We start from the raw sequence: 22,567 nt of genomic DNA, 5'->3' as shown, positions 1-22,567 counted from the left end.
GACAGATGTAGGACACTCATTTGCTTGTATGTTGGCAGGCTTCAGGAAATGCACCTATTTGACCCTTTTTGAGCTCATTAAGAAGGAAAGTGTCATATGGAATCCCTACCCTTACTCTATTGATGAAGATATCCAACTCAGATGCTCTTCTTGATTGTAAGAAAGAGAGAGACACATGCATACATCTGTCCACCCCTGAGTCATTTATATTGACAACTATTCTCTTCTCCCAGAAATTTTGCCTAGTCACCATCACCACCCTCAGGAAATTGATATTTTTATCCACAACCTTCTTGTAGGAGAAATGGTTGAAATTTAGAGAGATTCTCAGGGCTTCCAGAAATTGATCAAATTCCTTGTCAAGGCAAGGTCCCTCAGCTTCCATCTTGAGTCTGTCCAATCCAACATTATCTTCATTTTTGCTTGAAACTTGGTTGTATTTTAGCTTGGACTCCATCCCTCCCTTAGTCTTGGTGACATACATAGTGATGTGTTGAGGGATTTGGGTCCTTACTTGTTGGGCTGTTTCCTGAAGGGGTATATTTAAAGCACCCATAATAGCTCCCAATGACACTAAGGTTTGCATCTGCAAGTATTTGTGGGAGTCTATTAAAGAATTTATATCTTGTTGTTGACTGGTGATAATAAAGGTAAATTGTGAGACTTGAATAGTCAGAGAAGCATTCGAGTTTTGAAGATCTGAAACTTGAGCTTGAAGATTTTGGATTTGGAGGTTTGTGGATGTAGAAGGTATTGACTGTGAACTGGATCCAAAGATAGTACCAAGAGAATTATGAACATCATTCTTGATCTCCTCCATTACCAAGGATGATGGTTCATATCTAGCAGAGTATAACTGATCTAGTTTGACCTTGGTTTCATTATTTTTGGTGATTTGAGTCTGGATCACATTGTGCAATATTATGAAAGAATAACTCAATTTGGTGATGCTTTCTTCAACTGGTGCAAGAGAGAGAGCTTGAAGCTTGTCTGAAAACTTGTTGAATTTGGATTTCATCTCAGAAAAACTTGGCATTAGTTCATCTATCCTTATATTAACCAATTTCTTGACTTCAGTCTGATGTCCATCTAGAGTTTTCTCTAACTCTCTTCCAATGTGATGAAAGGCTTTCAATTATGCTTTGTAAACTTCTGTAATATCCTCATAAACTTCTTGAGGAGTGAGGACCTTGGCATTGCTTCCAAGATGGTAATATATTCTTCTCTAAATTTGGAGAAGGCCTTCTCCATGTCTGTACTGTAATCTTTTGACAGCCATGCATCTACATTGCCATCCTGCTCAACTTCACCTCCAATTTTGGCTTGCTGGTCTTCAACATCTTCTTTGTATGATAGCAAAATTTTCTGATAGTCTTGGTTAGACATATCAGTTGTGAGGAGGTGTTGAGTGATATTGGCTAGGCCTGCAAGCTGATCAACTAGTAGATTATTCACTATTGTGGGTTGAGCTTGAGCATGCAGTCATTGTGAGATGAGGTGTGAAGGTTGTGTGGAAATACAAGGTTGGTTAATGTTTATTGAGGTTGATGGTTGGTTGGAAGTGTTTGAGGTGGATGAGATATTTGGTGAAATTGTTCATGTGACAAGTGTTACAGTTGGACTCACAGTGTGAACTGTGGTTGTGACAGTGTGTTGTTCACTGGTAGAGTGAACCTCCTTTGGAATTGGAAGAGATTTGACCAGGTTACTGTCATGTAACATGGTCTCAAACCCTCATCCCTCTTGCAAAGGACTGACACTTGAATGTGCTTGAGTACTTGCCTCCCCAATAACTGGATCATTGGATATTGAACTCCTAGCCTCAATTGACAAAGCAATTTCAGCTAGGATTGTGAGGGGAGTTGTTTCTACATGAGAAACCTCTAAGTGAATTGGAGAGGATTTGAGTAGCTCCCCCTCAAGAGTACTACCCTTAAACTTTCAGTCTATGAAGACTGTTGTGCACATGAAGGTGCATTTTGAACTTGCACAGGGTCTTCAGTAAAAACTGATGAAACTCCTGTTTTTTTGATGGTGTCATCAAGGTCTACCTCAGCATGTAGTCTCTCACCATCTAAATTTTATGTTTGAGTGGTGAACACAGTTTCTTGAACTGTGTCACATAATTTTGGCAGGGCTTGAGAAGTAGATTCAAGCCCCTCATTATATGATGAAGAAATTTGAGAAATAAGATGAGTGAGCTCATGAGTGATTGTTGGAAACTCTCCCTGAATGGATGAGGGAGTTTTAAATGATGTGCTCTGTGTGTGTGTGCCAACCACATGACTTTTTTCACCCTATTGAGAGTGCTCAAGAGGAGGTGCAAACTCTTTACAGGGTGCATTGGGGAGAATGCTTGATTCAATAGTGACACCTTGTTGAGAATGTGCCACTGGAGTCTATTGTTGTCCCTTTATAACAACAACATCTTTTTGAGAAGATGCAGAGGTGGTTATCTGAGTGGTGAACTTAGTTTTCTTAGCCTTCTTTGGTTTTATGACCAATGGTGACTCAATTTATTGTTCCTCACCACTGTCAAGTACAACTGCTATGTTTTGTTGATTTATCTTCTTCTTACTAACTCCGTCCTTTTGGGAGGATGGAGCAGTTGGTTTATTACTTCCTAGAGTTTGTGAAGGAAGGGTTGCAGCTGTGGTAGGAACATGTTGGTGTTCCCGCATTTGTGCTACTGTAGGACCAGGTGCCATAGATGAATTAGAAGTTGTATTGCTCCTCATGTCAGGAATAGGATAAGGATAGGTTCTAATTTTTTCCAACATAAAGTCAGTTATATTTAGCCTAACCTTAACCCGATTCTTTGTAAGTAGTGATCCAAATAGAACTTTGGACACCTGTTTACAAATGTCTACTTGATTTATATCCATACCATCAAGCATATGAATGTCAGCTAGTTTACAATTTAAAGTGGATATTATAAATTTATAGAAGAAAATTTCTTTACCTCTACTGACCAAAGGATTCTCAGCCTTGTGCTCAGTTCTTCCAGGATCAAGATTCCAACATTGAGCTATCTGCTGTAAGCCATGGAATACACCAGCTTCTACACTACACTTGAGATGTTGTCATAGCCAGTCTTTCTGCATGTGAATGCCCTGATGATTGAGTCAAATATGAAGGACCATTCTCTTCTGAAATTCTTCCTATTCAGTCTGGCCATGTCTATCTTCTCGCTATAGTTTATGAAATTCATAAACTCAGCCAATTCTTGTGTTGTTGGCGCCTCCACTATCTTTTCTATAGGAATACCCAAAACTTTGTTGACATCATTAACATTGAATTCCACAGTTGATGTAACGCCCTCCAGACCCGGGGTATAAGTCTGGGGGTTACTAGCTAATTACCAAACCTGTGGACAATTATGCAACAATATATCTAAACCCCTTTTTCCCTAACCAGGATCTTTTTAGGTTGAAGTATGAAAATAAGAATTACTAACTAACGTTATTATAAACAAGAATTACAACTCTCTTTATTACAAACCATTGTCTATCAAATTTTTAAACTAAATTCGTCTTTATTCAAACACACACTTTAACTATCTACACTCTGCCTGCTCAGGTATCTCAAAGCTTTCTTCCTGAATTGGAATCAACACCTTAGGTACGAGAGGGTCCCGCGGCTTGACTCGTTTCTTTACCACTCGAGTTCTGATAGGTTTCATTTTCCTTTTTAACTGAAAATAATAAAAGGGACAATAACAAGAAAGGGGTGAGCCAAAAGTTGCTCAACAAGTCCACAATGTATAAATGCTGATAGCGTAAGTTAAATGAACCGGAAACCTGGTTACATCTACAAAGATATAACCTTGCGAGAAAAGAACGAAGGCCATTACTGGAGAATACAATTGAACTAAACTGGACACAAGTTCACACCTATACCCTACTGATCAGCCAGAATACAGTGCAGATCTATATCTCACTATTTAGATCCAGTCGGGTACCCAGGCTCTTTGGCCCATCTCAAGGATCCGGCTAAATTCCGGTCCTTAGGATTAAGTGTATACTCAATCCCAGACATCACTATCCAGTCCATAGCGGAGCAACCGGAATAATCGGTATGCTTTGATATATCTCAACACCAGAATATATCAGTATTGTATATATAACTATCGGAATATGAAAAGAATTCAATAATCGAAAGGAAATATGAACAAAGGAATAACAATTATGTATCAGTGTTTGTGAATAGAAATCAAAAGAGTGCAAGTGTGATAAGAATCTGAAGAACTATCACTATTCTAAAATTAGAATAGGGGAAAAAACTTGCCTTTCACGCAATTCACTCCAAGTACTTTACCTTCGTCTACCACCGGCTCGACTTGCCTTATTGGTTCTGTAACTATCAAAGAAATAGACTTATTTAGTCATCTCGTCTCTTCATCACATCTCAAACCGACTTCACATAGCTCCTATTGTCCACCCATGCACGTATTATTGACTCGTTTACTATTTAATAGCACATAGGACTCGATTAATAACATAATACATATAAACACATAAGTCACATAGTCACTTTAGGTTTAAAATAACTTTTAGAATCGAAATCGACTCGATGTCCGCTTCACTGATCATTAACTGACTCGTTCCTATTTTTTTCGGAATTTATTGGACTCGTCTCTATACGCAATAAGGCTTATAATCAAATAAGTAACAAAATACATCTAGTTTCTAAAAGAAATTTGGTTTTCATATTGTTTTTAATGGAAACATGTCATTTTTCAGAGTAAAAGGGCTTTCATTTCGCTCGAATCGAATAAACGGTTCAATTAATATCTATTAAACACTGATAAATCAATTTATTCTTCAATATAAATAATTATTACTAATTTTTAAATCCTAAAAGTATTTTTAAATAATTATTTGAGAAAAATCAGACTTAAAATGATTTTTCTATAATTTTTAGAATTAAAATCAATTTATTATGATTTATTGAAAATTATTTGACTAATTCTCAGACTAATTAATCATTTTTTAATAACTAATAAATAAATAATAAATAATTAAAAAATTAATTAATTATGTAATCACAATTTAAAATAATTATTTTCTAATTTTCGGAATTAAATATAATTTATTACAATTTATTTCATTAGATTGATTACACTTAAATAATTATTCGCTATGAAAAATTATTACATATTCTAGACGTAATTAAATAAATCAATCGATACCCATACCTCAAATCCCTAAAATTCGTAACGAAATTCGAATAATTACGAGTCACTCGCTTGAATCGATTAATTATCGAATCAATAATCGAATTAATCGATCTAATTATTTAATCTTATTTATTAAATAATTAATTAAATAATAAATAATATATAGTTACATAAATGAATAGATAATTAAATAAATAAATAATTATATTTTTGAATTTCTAAATTAATAAAATAATTTAGAAATTATTTATAAAATATTTCAGATTTTTAATCTGATTCTTATTTGATTTTATAATTTAGTAAAAACTAATTTCTAAATTACAAAATAAAAGTAATATATTAAATTTCAAAAATACAATTCAGGGAAGAGGATTTGGGGGGTTTTGGATCGAAACCGGGTCAAACACCGGGTCGATCCCGGGTCGTCCAAGAAGAGCCCCACCGGCAACGACGTCGGTGGGTTTTCTGGCGACCACAGTCGACTAAAACACGGGGTTTTGGTCCGGGTTTTCCCACGATTTCAGTCCGCAACACCACCCTGGTCCCTTCCCCTCCTTCCCCCGCCATAGATAATTTTACTTAGAATTAGAAAAATTCCAAGTTAAATTTGGATTTTGAAAAATAAATAAACCGAGAATCCTGAAATATTTATAAATCATATTCTATTTAATTTCTTAATTAAATCAAATTAATTTTGATTTATCATAAATTAATTTATGCAACTAATTAGCTGAGTTCTTGCCTCTAGGAAGAAGAATTTAACATACCAATTTCACTAACAAGTCTAGTGAAAGTTGCTTCATCCAAAGGTTTAGTGAAAATATCAATAAATTTTTTTCTGTTGGAACAAAAATAAGCTCAATAGTACTATTTGCAACATGTTCTCTAATAAAGTGGTACCTTGTATCAATGTGCTTAGTTCTAGAATGATTAAATGGATTAGCAACAATTGATATGGCACTAGTATTGTTACACATGATTGAAATCTTATGTAACACTAGGCCATAGTCCATTAATTGATTTCTAATCCAAAGCACTTGAGCACAACAACTTCCAGCAGCTATGTATTCAGCCTCAGGTGTGGAAGTTGACAGAGAATGTTGTTTCTTACTGTACCAAGATACAAGTTTTTGACCAAGGAATTGACAGCTTCCACTTGTACTTTTTCTGTCTACCATGTATCCAGCAAAATCTGCATTCGTGTATCCAACAGTTTCAAAACCAATTCCCTTAGGATACCACAATCCCAAGTTTGTTGTCCCATTCAAATATCTAAAAATCCTCTTGACAACCATCAAATGTGTTTCTTTAGAATTTGCTTGAAATCTAGAACACATACATGTTACAAACATGATATCTGGTCTACTAGCAATTAAATACAGGAAAGATCCAATCATTCCTCTATAACCTGAAATGTCTACACTTTTTCCTTTCTTATCTTCATCCAACTTGATAGTTGTAGACATAGGTGTTGATGCAGGCGAGCAGTCAACCATTCCAAATTTCTTCAACAGTTCTTTGACAGACTTGGTTTGACTAATAAAGTTCTTTGACTAACTTGAAGGCCAAGGAAGTAACTTAGCTCTTCCATCATGCTCATCTCATATTCACTCTGCATGATTCTTGAGAATATTTGATACAGGTTTTCATTAGTAGAACCAAAAATGATATCATCCACATAGATTTGAACTAGGATAATGTCATCACCATGCTGCTTGTAGAATAGAGTCTTATCAATTGTCCCTCTAGTGAATTCATGTTTGAGTAGAAATTCTGACAGTGTGTCATACCATGCTCTAGGTGCTTGCTTCAATCCATAAAGAGCCTTTAATAATTTATAAACAAAGTTTGGAAATTCTGGATCTTCAAAGCCATGTGGTTGTTGCCCATAGACTGCTTCTTCAAATTCACCATTAAGGAATGCACTCTTCACATCCATTTGATACACCTTAAAATTTGAATGTGCAGCAAATGAAAGAAAGATTCTTATTGCTTCAAGTCTTGCAACTACAACAAAAGTTTCATCATAGTCAATTTCTTGTCATAATTCCATTTTCATCCATTTTGTTCATATACACCCATTTTGTTCCAATGATACTTATGTTATTTGGTGCAGGAACCAATTCCCAAACTTTATTTCTTTAAAATTGATTTAGCTCTTGTTGCATAGCAGTTATCCTGTCAGGATCGAGTAGAGCTTCCTCAGTTTTCTAAGGCTCAATTTGAGACAGAAAGCATTCATGCAAGCATTCATTTGTAGTGGCACTTCTAGTTCTTACTCCAGCCTTGGGGTCACCAATTATAACATCTCTTGTGTGATTTCTATCCCATTGTATGGTGTGATCTTGTTGACTAGAATTGTCTTCATTTTCTCCGTTATTGGCATGACTTACAAAACTGTCATTTCCTTCTCCCCTGAGTTTGTGCCATCAAATTCAGGTGTGATTCTATATTGAGATGAATTCACATTTTCATAATTTACTGGTTCATTTAATTCTTCCTTCATTCAAATGCTTGTGTTGATCTCAGCATCATCTTCAGAATCACTGTCAATATTGAGATTTTTAAACTTTAGGGCTTCAACTTCATTTTCATCAAGGCATTCCAAGCCTAGACACTTGTTATCATCAAATGTCACATCTGTGCTTTCCATAATTTTCTTTTGCTCTAATACATAAACTCTGTAGGCAGTTCTTTCCAATGATTATCCATGAAAAATAGCTTCAAATACTTTAGAGTCAAATTTTCCAACATATTCAGAGTTGTCTTTGAGCACAAAACACTTGCTTCCGAACACATGCAGATGCTTTACAGTAGGCTTTCTTTTTGAAAAAGTTGAAATTAGAGAGACTTGCCAAGGTTTTTGTTGATTAGATATCTGTTTTGAGTGTAGCATGCAGTGTTAACAGCTCCTTCCCAAAAACTTGTTGGCAAATTGGTATCTTGCAGCATTGTTCTTGCAGTCTCAACTAGAGTTCTACTCTTTCTTTTAACCATACCATTTTGCTGAGGTGTTCTTGCAGCTGAGAACTCTTAAACAATACCATTGTCTTTGCAGAATCCACTTAAGGCTGCATTCTTGAATTCTTTGCCATTATCACTTTTCAATCTCTTGACACAATTTTGATCCACAGTCTGCTTCTCAACTTTCTTTATGTGTTTAATGATGATGTGTGGAGTTTCATCCTTTGAATGCATAAATTCTACCCAAGTGTACCTTAATAGTCATCCATCATCACCAATGCATATTTTTTTCTGGATATAGATAAGACATTAACTGGTCCAAACAGGTCCATGTGATTAAGCTACAATGGAGCACTTATTGAATTTACAGTTTTGCTCTTGTGACTGGACCTCTTCATTTTCCCTTTTTGACAAGCCTCACAAATTTCCTCCTGAGCAAATTCTAGAGCTAGCATGTCTCTCACTAATTACTTTTTCACCAATGTATTGATTGTTTTGTAATTCAGGTGAGAGAGTTTCTTGTGCCAAAGTTTGCTTTGCTCACTGGATGCCTAGGTGTAGAAGTAACATATTCCATCCTTGTTTGCTGAATTCAAGTCTGCAACAAACAAACTTCCTTTCCTTGCTTCTTTCAGAGCAACTTTACCAGTTTTCTTGTTAGTGATTGGACAATCTTCTTTGTCAAATATTATTTTTAAACCTTTGTCTGTAAATTGGCTGACACTGGGAAGATTCACTTTAAGATCAACAACTAGTGCTACATCATCAATGACAATATTACCATAAATTTACTTGCCATATCCCATTGTGAATCCTTTGCTGTTGTCTCCAAAAGTCACCAATGGGCCAACCATCTACTCAAACCGTGATAGCAGGGCTTTATCACATGTTATATGCATAGAACATCCACTGTCAATGATTCATATGACTATATTCTTCTTGCTTTGCAAAAAATGAGTTTTAAGTGTGTTTAGCTGCCCAAGCAGTTTTGGGCACTTTCTTCTTTTTCACAGAATTTGCAAAAGTAGAATTTAACATTCAAAAAGAACAACATTCATAGTTTTATTAGAATTATCATTTTTAATTACAAATCCAAGGTTGACTTTCTTAAGATCTTTTCTCAATTAATGACAGCTTGTCATAACCTTCATATTGCAAGGGATAAAATCAAACTTATCACAGAAGGAATATGGATCCTCAACCAGTGCCTCATTGTACTTGCATGCTCCAAATTTTGGCTCACTAACAGCCTTTTTACAAAGGTGAGTTAGGTGATTTGTTGAGCCACATTTATGACATTGCTTCCTTGAATCATTTGCAACATAGGCATAATTATTGCTCTTGTTTACACCTATTTTTCCATTTATGTTCTTTTTCTTTTTCCCAGTGTTCTCAATTTTGGTCTCCTTTGTTAGTGTTTTTGCAGTTTGGCTCACTATGGGTTTCTTTTCACATTCAGCAATATGAGTGATTTCTGCATCATTCTTCTCATTATCTTCATCTGCAATTTCTTGCTTGCTAACCAACTCAACTTCACTAAAATTCACTTCACATGCTTTAAACAAAGGTGCATTTATATACTTCAACATCACATGAACATCCAGGTTCACAATTTCTTTCCCTTTTTCAACTTCATTTTCTTGTGAATGTTCAAGGCCTCGTAGTCCAAACCAATAGCTATGTTAGCGCATGGTTTGTTTTTTTCGTGATACTGCCCAATCAACCGAGATGCATTCTTGAATGACTTGAGCTTCAAATCATTTTTCTCAATCCTTTTCTCAACACCGCCTCTACTTCTCCAGCACACTTAAGCTTGTTCTTGAGCTACTCATTTTCTTGCTTGACTATTTCAAGACCAACAAGTAGCAGTTCTAGCTCCTGTTTCTCAATCTCAACTTTTTCATTAATTGTTGACATCCTACTCACTTCCTCAGGAGCTTCCATCATGCTTGTGTGGATATGAAACATCTTTACACTCATTTTCTCAACAATTTCTTTCTATTGAGTGGCCTTTAAATCAATTGTAGTTTGAATAGGTCCCTCTGATTTGGATGCAGATGATTCTCCTTGATCTAGAGCCATGAGATCATAATTTCCATATTCTTCACAGTCATCCTCATCATCTGTATCATCCCAACTGTTGCCTTTTACAATTTAAGCTTTTACCTGTTACTTTCTCAAGAGTGCTTCATACTTTGCTTCTAGTTCAAAATAAGCCCTGTCTTTCTTCACATTGTTTGGCTTTTAACACTCCGTGGTAAAGTGACCAAGTTCATCACAATTGTAGCACCTTATCTTTGATCTATCTACATATCCTGACTTGTAGTCACCTTTGCTAGTTGCATTAAACTGACCTTTCCCTTTCTAGTTGATGTTGTTGGATGATTGGCCTTTACTCTTCCAGTACTTGGGATTTTTAACTCTGATGTTTGAAAATTTTCTTGTAAGATAGTTGTTATTCGCGAACAATCTAATAATAGAATTACAGAAGGGAAGGTTGAATGGAATTCTGTTTTTTTTTGGAAATTTAAAAACTCATTTAAATGTATATAACTGTGAATGAATATACAGTAGTGCAGATTAAAATAATTCAAGTATTCAAACATAAAGTTAATAAACAAGACCGTTTAAAAACTTTCTGGTGGATTGAACTTTGCACTAGAGATATATATAAAGATTAGAGAACTTTGTGATGCAAGAATGCACACAGTTTCTTATAAGTGTTTTTCAAAGATGAATAAAGAGAATTCCTAACATGTATAGCTTTTTTAAATTTCTTAGTTCAAATCACTTAATTAAATACTTGCTATTCTTGGTTTATATAATACCAAGTTACATATGAATAAGATAAATAGTAAAAACAAGAATCTAAGTCTATTCACATGTTGCTTCATTTCTCTAACCAACATCTTTGAATATCTTCAGTTAAGTATGAAAATAAAAATGCTTCTTTGTTCTCTAAAACCGGAAAACAGGATGCCACATTTCTATTGTATACAATCAACCCATGTTACTGTCAAGTCACTTTCAACTGCTATTTGAATTATACACCGAGACTTCAGTATTATTCGTTGATACTTAACTTGAGTTATCCATTGAATCTCTAATGGATTATCCGTTAAAAGTGTCTTGAGTCATCCGTCGAGGCTTTGTAGTTTATCCATTGAAAGTGTTTCCTTAGCAGTTGATACTCTTTCACTTATACAAAATTACAAGGCACTCCTATTTACATTTAGCCAACCTATTTCGCATATCTTGCTAGTAGTCAAAATGACTTAGAATTTCCAACAACTTCTAAACCTCTAAGTAATTACAGTATACAGAAATGTGCTACAAAAACTTATTGAAATATAAGCTACTCTATCAACGGATGAAAAGTGTGGTTATCTGTTGATAGTTACAAAAATACTTAATTAAATCTACTAAGGTATTTTGGTGAATTATCATCAAGTCTACAACATATTCCTAAGAATCTCCCCCAATTTATGTCTAATAAAATTATAGGCATAAATTTAGGAGTACTTGATGATAACAAAACACCTAATTCAAATTAAACAAATGGTTGTACATAAAAATGCTAAGTGCTGTATATTGTTGAAAATTTGTACCAAGAGAGTTTGTAAAAATCTCACATGCCATTTTCAAGGTGCTCCTTTAGACTGAGTAGATTAATTATTTTTCCTTGACTGGCTAGTTTTCTTCCCCAGTTTCTCATTGTTCTGTTCAATTTGATTTTAAAGTTATCTGTAGAACTCAGATCCATCTTCATTATTGAGATCCATCATCTCCTACATTTCCTTGAGAGTATCATTGCTTGATATTTTCAGCTAGTCTTCAAGTTTAAAGAATTTTCTGGTAAATCTTTCATCCCTAAACGCTATCATCCAGTATGGTCTCAAATGCACTCTACTTCCAGTGTATTGAATAGTTAAGACTCTTGGTAGTGCATTTGGATCTCTCCAGCTTTGTCTGATTTGTTAAATTTTGTTAAGTACTTTTGTTTTGGCCATCTTGGTGAATCCAAAATCCTTCTTTATAGAAGAAAATACTTTTACCAAGACACTGTAGCCTTCATTGAGAATCCTATATAGAGGCCAAGTTATTTCCTTTCCACCCTTATACCTGAACACCAACCTTTCTAGAAATCTGTAGGAAGCATCAATTGCTCTAACTTCGTTCAGTTCATCCAGGTAGAGGTTGAGGTCTGAAAACTCTTTTATGTCATATATGAAGAGTTGATCTTCCTTGTTGGCTGTTGGCTTGGGTTTGGACAATGATTTTGATTGGGGTAAAACTGGTTTGACTTGTTTTCTGAATGATTTCTTCCTTCTTTTCTTGGTGGGAATGGGTAGGTTTGGCGCAGGGATTGGTAAGCTTTCCCAGTCTATTGTTTCATCCTTTAAAATTATTGTCTCACCATGAAAATTTACATTAGGATGGACTTTGAACTCAACTTGCTCCATTGTAGGCACAATTGTTTGATTTGTTGTGGTAGGCTGAGTTGGCTCAGCTTCCATTTCTTTATCTTCAAAAATCTTCCTTTTTGATCTAACCTTCTAGTACCCTTTTCCCGACTTCTTTGGTTTTTGCTTTTCTTTAGATAAGGTTTTCTCAGTTTTGAGTTAAAGTTGCAGGCATTTCCAATTTTCTTTTCACTCATTTACTGGCCTGCTTCTTCCTTCTTTTCTGAGTTCCTAATCTTCTATTTTCCTCATCTTTAGCTTCTCCAAACTGAGGGTGCCCATTCATCACATAAATCATCTTTCCATATCTGTAGATTCTTGTTCTTAAAATGGTATCTTTGGTGGTCTTGAAGCTTGCAATTGATGCACCCATTAGCTTATCTTCATCTGGCCTAGGAGGAGAATAATATACCAATATTGGGTGCTTTATTGATATTGTGACACTTACTTGTTTGGGCTTTAGCACCAAAAAGTTGTTGAACTCATTCTTCATTGATGGTTCACCCTTATCTCCTTTTCCTAGCTACATCCCATCCATGGTGATTGGCTTCAACTGAGTGAAATGCTTCACAGATTTTTCTTGATTTGTAATTGAACCAAACACCTTTTCAATTCTTTCATTTATCCTTTGTTTCTGTTCCTTCAGCTTCAGTTCAGTTGCTGCAAGGGTTATGAGATCTGTGTTATCCATAACTGGTGGCTTTGAGAATATGATAGCTGGAACTAACAATTTTTAGATTTGTACATGCATATCCTTCTCCCCCTTTTTGTTAGCATCAAGTAGATCAGGGTTTGGGGTTTATGCAGCCACCAGTTGTTGAAGGAGATGAGTTTGAGTTTCTTTATTTAAGAGTATCTTGGCCACTGAGTTCTCAATATCTGTCAATCTGGAACTCAATGTCTCAACCTTCCTACTTAGATCACTTCTTTTTCTGAGTTTCTGTTGAATGTCCTTCATTGTTGCTCAGGAAGCTTGATCTCTATTTTCTCATTTAAGCCTTTCTTGACTTCATCAATTGTCTTCTTGAGCTCATCCATATCTTGATTCTTTATAAGAGTCTGAATTTTGTACAACTGTAGAGATTCAAGATGGGATTCTAGAAGACATCTGGTACTGGAATTAGTGGTGGCTTGAAGGGCTGATGGAGTCTTGTGAATTAGGTTGAACATTGTGGAGTTGAAATGATGATAACTGCAATCCTTTTTTAGCATCCAGGCTGGAGTGTCTGTAGATGAACTAGGTCCTGCATCTCCCCCTATATTCACGCCAGCTACATCAATATCTTCCCTATTTGACTCATCCCCATAAGAGTCACCAGAATCATAATTGAAATCATCACCAGCTGTAGGTGGAAGAGAGTTGATTGCATCCTTTGTTTTTAGCATTGAAGCTGCAGTATGTACCAGATTAAGAGTCCTCTCTGCATTCTCATTGACCTGAACAACCAATATTTGGTAGGGTGTAGCAGGGTGAGTAAATGTCTCAGCATCTAGGAAAATATAATCTATAGCAACTCTATATTCTTGTTGATATAGTCTTTTCCTTTCAGTCTCATTGACATTCATTGACTCACTTGCAATGGCTTCCAACCTTATTTCTCCTGTACCCTCCTTTCTCTCATTCTCTCTCTCTTTTTGCATCAAGGTCTCCCCTTGGCTCCCCACCTTCACACCCTAACCTTCACACCATCTAAGGTGGGACTCTTCTCACTCACTTCTACCATGCTGGAAGAAATAGGATATGGAAGTTAACTCATTTCCTCTCATTTTGCCTAAGGGCCACTCAGCCTCTCACTCAAGTAACTCCCTTCCTGGAAACCTAGGAGTTATTGTACAACTACTAAGTCATCTACACTTGCCACAATTTTGGAGATATCAAGTTGTGTAGAGACGTTCAACAGATAAGGGATATCCTTCGAAGTAGCAGTTGTGACTGTCAATGGATAATTGATGTTAAGCTTATCCGTCGAGGGACAATCACTTATCGACGGATGAGGAATATCCATCGAGGAAGTAGAAATAAAAGAGTTAGGAGTTGAAACTATGGTTGAGTCTGTTGAGATTGACTTTATATTTTTATGCACAGACTCATCATTAGTTTCAGAATGAAAAGGCAAGTGAGCCAAAAAATCATCAATAAGATGATGCTCACTTGCTATAGATTTTGGCCCCTCCATGAATTTTAAAGACGGAGAGTTAGGAATTGATGTGTTTATCATGTCCACATCTAGTGAGTTTGTGGTGTATTAATAATGAGAGAATTTGGTTGTGACTCCACATTAATTAGAGCCTCATCGAACTGACTTTGAGATGGTGCTGTAACTGAGTCTTTGACTACAGTTGGCACTGTGTGTGCACCCTGTGACTCCCCCAAGGGTTTCAACTTCTTCTTTATAATATAAGTTTGAGTTTGGTCTTTGGTGTCCCTATCCCTTTTTTTCTGTGCTCTTGGAGAAGAGCTTATTTTAACAGTCACATCCTTTTGGGAGGATGCAGCTGGTAATGTGCTAATTTCCTTATTAAACACCACGACCTTTTGGGAGACTATGGAGTGGCTTGGCTGGGAAACACTATCCTCTCTCACCTTATCCTTAGGACTTCTTTGATTTTTACCCTTTCCCTCGCCTTGCTCACTACCCTTAACACTCCCCTCAAGTGATGTGATAGTTTTTAAAACTAGTTTCTTTTGGGAGAAACTAGAGTGTGGCTTCTTTGATTTGGCTTTAAAAGATTTTGGTTTAGTGGCTTGGGTAGGAATTGTTTGGTCACAGTCACAAATTCCATAGCCATAGTTGAACTCAAATAAATAGAAGGTCGGGAAGAGTTAGAGACATGAACATTTACCTCACTTACCTGAGGTGCCTCCATGATTGGCATGTAATGAAGAGGCACTTCATCATTGAGATTGGTCCTGCATAAATCAGCAAGCACTCTCTTTTCTTGGACCCAACAAGCAAGCTTGTTTATTGGATTCTCAATTAAAAGATCTTTAGATACATGATTAGCTAGCATCATAAGAAATATAGCATAATACACCTTTTTGGTCTTTTATTCATATCTCCTAATTTATACCATAACTCTAGCATGCCATGATTGCTAAAAATTAAAAAAACTTGTCATTTAAGAGCAGTTATAGCATATTAAGCATGGAAGAAGTAATTGCATCAAAATTACTTATTTTCCCAGAAAATACTTTTTTAAAAAATCAGATAGAAAGCTCCATTCTTTTCTACGGTCCTTTCTTCCGATTCCACATAAATTAGCAGAATCAAGAGAGTAACCCATAGACTTAAGAATGTTACTCACATCAGTGTCTGTGTGTTAAACATATGTGTTATTTTAGGCAATATAAAACAAGTTTGAACTTCATCACAGTTAACACATAAATCATTACCTTTAAGACTGAAGGTAATGGTCATGTCTGTATAGTTGAAAATGGCTGCGATCCAAACTTGCCCTAGAACCTCGCATTAAATCACATGAGACTTGAGCATAGAGTACTTCAACTTGTAGTTGCTAATGAAGTCCATCATCTTGTGAAAGTTTTTAGAAGCAACACTCTTGTCCACAAGTGCTACAAAGTCATTTTTCTTGTAGATGAACCCAGATTGAGACATGATTTTGACTAATGGTGCCCTTTTTGCTTAGTATGCAGTTGTAGAGAAAGGGGTTTTGAAGATGAAGAGAGTGAAATTTTCTTTGTAATTAAGAGAAAGATAAAAGTGAAATATAAAAATGGAACGGGGTTTTATACTTTCTCAGAAAAAAGACAAATAAATAATTAAAAGTAAAATAAATTATCCAACGATAAATGCCAAAAATAACCGTTTAAAATTAAAGCAAACTGTAGAAATTCCAAAAATTACCCATAGACATATACATACACACTGTAAGTAAATTCGACGGATAGGGTTTAGAATTAACGGCAATGATTGGAGCAATTCGATGGATATACGATATACCATTATCCGTCGAGGGATAAAGTACCCAGAAATATATTTGACTTTTAACGGATAATGAAATTCAATATTATCAACAGATAATGAACATCCGTCAAGAGATTAATTTTGACTAAGCCAAAATTTCAACTTTTCAGGGAAAATCAAATTTATTTCTGGCTACATTTCAAATTGTATGGACATCAAAATGAATTAAGAATAATTAAGCATACCTAACTCACTTACCAACCTAGAGAAATTTGATTCAACAAGTGGCTTGGTAAAGATGTCTGCAAGTTTCTGCTCACTTGGAACAAAATGAAGTTCCACAGTACCATTCATGACATGTTCTCTAATGAAGTGGTACTTGATGTCGATGTGCTTTGTCCTTGAATGCTGCACATGATTTTCAATAATGGCAATGGCACTTGTGTTGTCACAAAAAATTGGAATCTTGTTCACATGTAGACCATAGTCCAATAGTTGATTTTTCATCCATAAAATTTGTGCACAACAACTACCTGCAGCAATATATTCAGCCTCAGCTGCGGAAGTAGAAACTGAATTCTGTTTCTTACTAAACCAGGATATAAGCTTGTTTCCTATAAACTGACATGTGCTAATTGTGCTTTTCTTGTCTATTTTGCACCCTGTATAATCTGTATTCGAATAACCAATTAGATCAAAACCAGAATCTCAAGGGTACCAAATGCCAAGTTTTAGTGTACCCTTGAGATATCTGAAAATTTTAATAGCTATTAAATGAGATTCTCTAGGATCATCCCGAAATCTAGCACAAAGATAAGTAACAAACATTATATCTGGCCTACTACCTGTCAAATATAAAAGTGAACATACCATGTCTCTATAATTTAAAATATCCACAAACTTTTCATTTGTGTTTATTTCAAGTTTAGTGGCACTGACCATGGGAGTTTTTGCATATGTGCAATCCATTAAGTCAAACTTTTTAAAAGATCATGAATATATTTAGTTTGACTAATGAATATTCCATCACTAACTTGCTTAACTTGTAAAACAAGAAAGTATGTTACTTCTCCCATCATGCTCATTTCATATTTACTTTGCATCAGTTTGGCAAACTTTTTGCAAAGTTTCTCATATGTAGAGCCAAATATAATATCATCTACATAAATTTGAACAAGTATACTAGAGCCATTAACATTTCTAAAGAAAAGAGTTTTGTCAACAGTACCTCTTGTGAAATAATTTTCTAAAAGGAATTTTGACATAGTGTCATACCAGGCTCTAGGTGCTTGCATCAATCCATAAAGTGCTTTCAAAATATAGTAAATATAATCTGGAAAGTTGGGGTCTTCAAAACCTGGAGGCTGACTAACATAGACTTCCTCCTCCAAATCTCCATTCAGAAATGCACTTTTGACATCTATTTGATAGACTTTGAAATTGGCATGGGATGCATAGGCTAGAAAAATTCTGATTGCTTCAAGTCTTGCAACTAGAGCAAATGTTTCATCAAAATATATTCCTTCTTGTTGACAATAGCCCTTAGCAACCAATCTAGCTTTGTTCCTTATGACTATGCCATTTTCATCCATCTTATTTTTGAATACCCATTTGATGTCAATAGAATTCTTGCCTTTAGGTTTGGGTACCAGCTTCCATACTTTATTCCTTTCAAATTGGTTTAGCTCTTCTTGCATAACTAAAATCCAATCAGGATCCAACAAAGCTTCTTCTACCTTCTTTGGCTCTTCTTATGACAGGAAGCTTCTATATAGACATTCATCTTGAGTTGCTTTTCTTGTTTGCACTCTTGAAGATGCATCACCGGTGATTAGTTCAAATGGATGATCCTTAGTCCATTTTCTTTGAGGTGGTAGATTAGCTCTAGATGAAGAAGCCTCATAGTTATCTTGATGTGTGACTGAGTTTTGATTTGAAGAAACTCCCCTTGAGTTTGTGGATCTTTTATTTGAAGTTGGGGTTCTTTCAGTCTGTGATCTAGAGTGACTTTCAACTCCCATTGAGGGTTCAACAGATGTTGAATTTTGTCTTTTAACAGATGATACAGTTTGCCTGCCAATGGATGATGCACCATGTCTTTCAACAGATGTCGTACTTGATCTTTCGATGGATACAACATTTTGTCTTTCGATGGATGTAGAATTTTGTGCTTCATTCGTTGTTGATTTTTATGCATATTCCTTAGTAATTATTTTTTGATCACTTTCCTCATCACTGTCATCACAATTCATCTCAACATTGTCAAATTTGAGGCTTTCATGGAAACCTTCATCTTACAGTCCTTCAATCATCTTGTTATCAAACACAACATGTACAGATTCCATAAAAATGGCGGTTCTTAGATTGTAGACTCTATATACTTTTCCAACTGCATATCCAACAATTATACCTTCATCTGCTTTGGCATCAAAATTTCCATGTTGCTCAGTTTGATTCCTTAGAATGTGGCATTTGCATCCAAAAACATGAAGAAAGTTCAGTGTTGGCTTCCTATTCTTGAATAATTGATAAGGAGTCATGCATTTTTCTTTATTAACTGAAGAAATATTCTAAGTGTAACATGCAATATTGACAACTTCAGCCCAAAAATAAGTTGGTAACTTTGATTCCTCTAGAATGGTTCTTGCAGCTTCAATTAGAGATATATTATTTTTTTCCATCACTCCATTTTATTGTGGAGTCCTTGTTTTTGAAAACTCATACATGATACCATTTTCTTCACAGAACAACCTTATTGCAGAGTTCTTGAAATCAGTTTCATTGTCACTCCTAATTCTTCTAACTTTGAGATCAGGATGATTGTTTGAAAGGCATATGTCATAGCCTACTCGTTTATTCGAGTATTTAACTCAACTCAAATAAGAATGTAATAAGTAAATAGTGGATCAAGCATCAGAGAGATCTCACAAAGTAACATCTGTCAAAGAATAAAGAAACATTGTTCATCTGCAGACTTGAAGATTCACTGGAAGAAGTTCAAGAATTTGATCATGCCTCAGTGATATAAATCAAGATCGTGGATTTAATCAAGTGACAGAGATCTCGTCAAGGTATCATTTATTACAAGGATTCAATCAGAACAACAAAGTCAAGACATGAAGAAACGTCAAGAAAGTTAGTCACTCATGAACCAGACAGTACATCGAGTGTCAGCATTGAAGTGACGGAATTGATTCATAAGTCTCAGTGACTTTCAGAAGATTGTCAGAAGAATGGATGCTGCTCAGGGTTAGTATTAATTCTCTATTAATTAATTAAGTCATATAATTTAATTAAGAAAATAAATTATATCTGCAAGGATTAATTTATTGATTAATTGAATTAAATTGATTAATTAATTTAGAATTAATATTAAGGATTTTCAAAATGTTAATTGATTAAAATCTGTGATAATTCTAAATAAGACAACTGATTGTACTAGTATGACAATCGGTATGACAATTGATAGTCATACCGAATGTCATGCTAATTCAGTTGATTGTATTGATAGAATTATTATTTAGATTAAAATCAATTATTAATTCAGTAAAACAATTTCATTTGAACTAATATGACAATCGGTATGACAATCAATAGTCATACCGAAAGTCTTGCTAGTTCATTTTAATTGTCTTGCTAGCTCTAATAGATTGTCTCACCGAAAGTCTTTCAAGCTAAAAAGGATTGTCATTCCAGTTCTTTTCCTCTCGGTTGGATTGTTAAATAGAAGCAGAAGCAGCAATTCATGATATTCATTCAATCATTCAATCATACAGAACAAGAGAACACAGCAGAGAACAAAAGAAAAATATTTCATCATCCATCTGCTTATTCAAGATCAAATATTCTAGTTTGTTAATGTTAAATCCAAACCACTAGAATTACTTATCTTGTTCTTGTATATCTATCTAGCGGATTAAAATCCCTAGAACTTAATCTCAAATCGCTTTTAGCATTTGATCTTTTAATTACAAAAATAGAAAAAGTTCATGTCGAATTTATTCTAAATTTGTAATAATTGATTTGAGATTAATCCCTTGTAACCGATACCGTAGTGGTAACACCTTTCAAGTTTAATAAAAGTTTTATTTAACTTGAATTTTGTTTCACAATTTTATTCCGCATTTTATTCGACGAAACGGTATTGTTTGCATTCAACCCCCCCTTCTACAAACAAATTGGGACCTAACAATTGGTATCAGAGCCTTCTGATTAACGTACAAATCAAGATCCTAGACTTTTGTGTTTCTTTCACTTCTTGAATTTTTATTCACTCAAAAATTCATAATGACTACACAAAAAGTTGGAACCGTTAAAATTCCACTTTTCGATAAAGAAAATTATGTGATGTGGAAGAAGAAGATGCTACTGTTTTTACAGGTTGCTAATCCCAAATATTTGCAAGTGTTGAAGAAGGGTCCAAAAATTCCTATGGTTATTGAACCAGAGGTAATAGAGAATGATGTGGTGATCACCAAAGCGAGAACTTATGTGAAGGATCCTGAGGACTTCTCTCCTGCTGAAATAGAAGAAGCTTCCCTGGATGCTAGCCTTCAATTAATCTTAGTAGATTCCCTTAATCCCCTAATGAACAGACATGTGATGAATTGTAAAGATTCTAAACATATCTGGGAAACTATTGAGATTATTAATGAAGGCACAGAGGAAGTTAGGGAGAACAAACTAGAAATCCTAACCTCTGAGTATGAATACTTTAAATCCAATCCAGGAGAAGGAATCACTGAAGTGTTTGAGAGGTACAATGCATTGATCAACAACCTGAACATTAATGGTAAATACTATTCCATCAGGGAGGTCAATAAAAAGTTCCTTTTAACACTGCCAACTCATCTCGAACATAGAATCACTGCCATAAGAGAAGCAAGAGATCTGAGTGAGATTTCTTTGGAAAGGCTCTATGGTGTGTTAAAGACTTATGAGTTGGAGCAGATTCAGCAGAAGGAAGTTTACGGGAAAGGAAGAGTGGTAAGCACGTCTACTGCTCTGGTAGCTGATGAACAACAACAACAACCACTATATCAACAACAATCTCAACAGTCAGATAGAATGGTACAGTCTTCCAAGGCTGAAGATAATGTGATAGTAGCAGAATTTGATTCACCTACTACAAATCAATCAGGAGATGATTATTATTCCTTGGAAGAACTGGAGCAATTGGAGGATGAGTCAATGGCCCTGATTGTCAAGAGATTCTCAAATGTCAGATTCAAAAGGAATCCCAAGTTCAAGTACAAGTCCAACTACAACAGATTCCAGAAAGGTGGATCTTCATCCTCTAACACCAGCAGTGGTGGGTATAAAACAGGGATGGTTGATCGGAGCACCATTCGATGCTTCAACTGTAATGAGTTGGGACACTTTGCCACAGAATGCAGGAAGCCAAAACAAGCAAGGAAGAACTCTTACGATTCTAATCAGAAGAGTAAATCTGAAAGGGCGTACCTGGCAAAGGGAAGAAGCTGGGATGATACTGACAGTGAAGATGAAGAAGTTGGGAATCTTGCTCTCATGGCTAGTGATGCAAGCACCTCATCGTCAAGAAAAGAGGTAAAACTTTCTGATGCTGAAATGGTTTATCATCTAAGAGGTAACTTAGATTGTGCTCGTCGTGATAATGAATTGTTAAATCAACAAATCAAAGACCTTGAGAAAGAGGTCAATGAATTAAGACTTGTGCACATTAATCAAGATAAACTTAAAGACCAAGTATCTTTTCTAGAGAATAGAGTTGACTGTTATAGACAACTCGAAACTATTCTCAAAGACAAGATCACCGGTCTTGAGGCTAAGGTTAAAGCTTACTTTAATTCTTGTTCGAAGTCCAAAGAGTTTTACAATAAGCAAGCTGTTAATCAAACACATGGAATAGGTTATGATTACAATGCTGCTATTGGAAAATTAGGCATAAACTCCCCTCCTCATGTATGTGCTAAAGGCAGGGAAGTACCACATGTGCTTAAGGGTGTTGATGAACCCCTCTATAAGGAATCAATTGCTGAACCATTTGATGAGAC

At 35.3% G+C, this 22,567-nt stretch overlaps 1 protein-coding gene across 2 annotated transcripts in view; it reads left to right on the top strand.

Annotated features, from left to right (window-relative positions):
* LOC141697834 (sugar transporter ERD6-like 17) overlaps positions 1-22,567 on the top strand; it is a 65,566-nt gene that overhangs the window by 6,684 nt on the left and 36,315 nt on the right. The window contains exon 3 of one of the 2 annotated variants that reach the window (XM_074502389.1): positions 8,650-8,801. The exons of the other annotated variant lie outside the window; for it this stretch is intronic. Coding sequence (XP_074358490.1) covers positions 8,650-8,733 — 84 coding nt within the window. The 3' untranslated portion in view covers positions 8,734-8,801. Of the gene's footprint in view, positions 1-8,649; positions 8,802-22,567 lie in introns of those variants that run through there. 2 annotated transcript variants of the gene reach the window in all.

Source organism: Apium graveolens, chromosome 11 (genome assembly GCF_009905375.1).
Source record: "Apium graveolens cultivar Ventura chromosome 11, ASM990537v1, whole genome shotgun sequence".
NCBI classification, from domain to species: domain Eukaryota; kingdom Viridiplantae; phylum Streptophyta; class Magnoliopsida; order Apiales; family Apiaceae; genus Apium; species Apium graveolens.
This window is presented reverse-complemented; position numbering and strand designations above follow the sequence as displayed.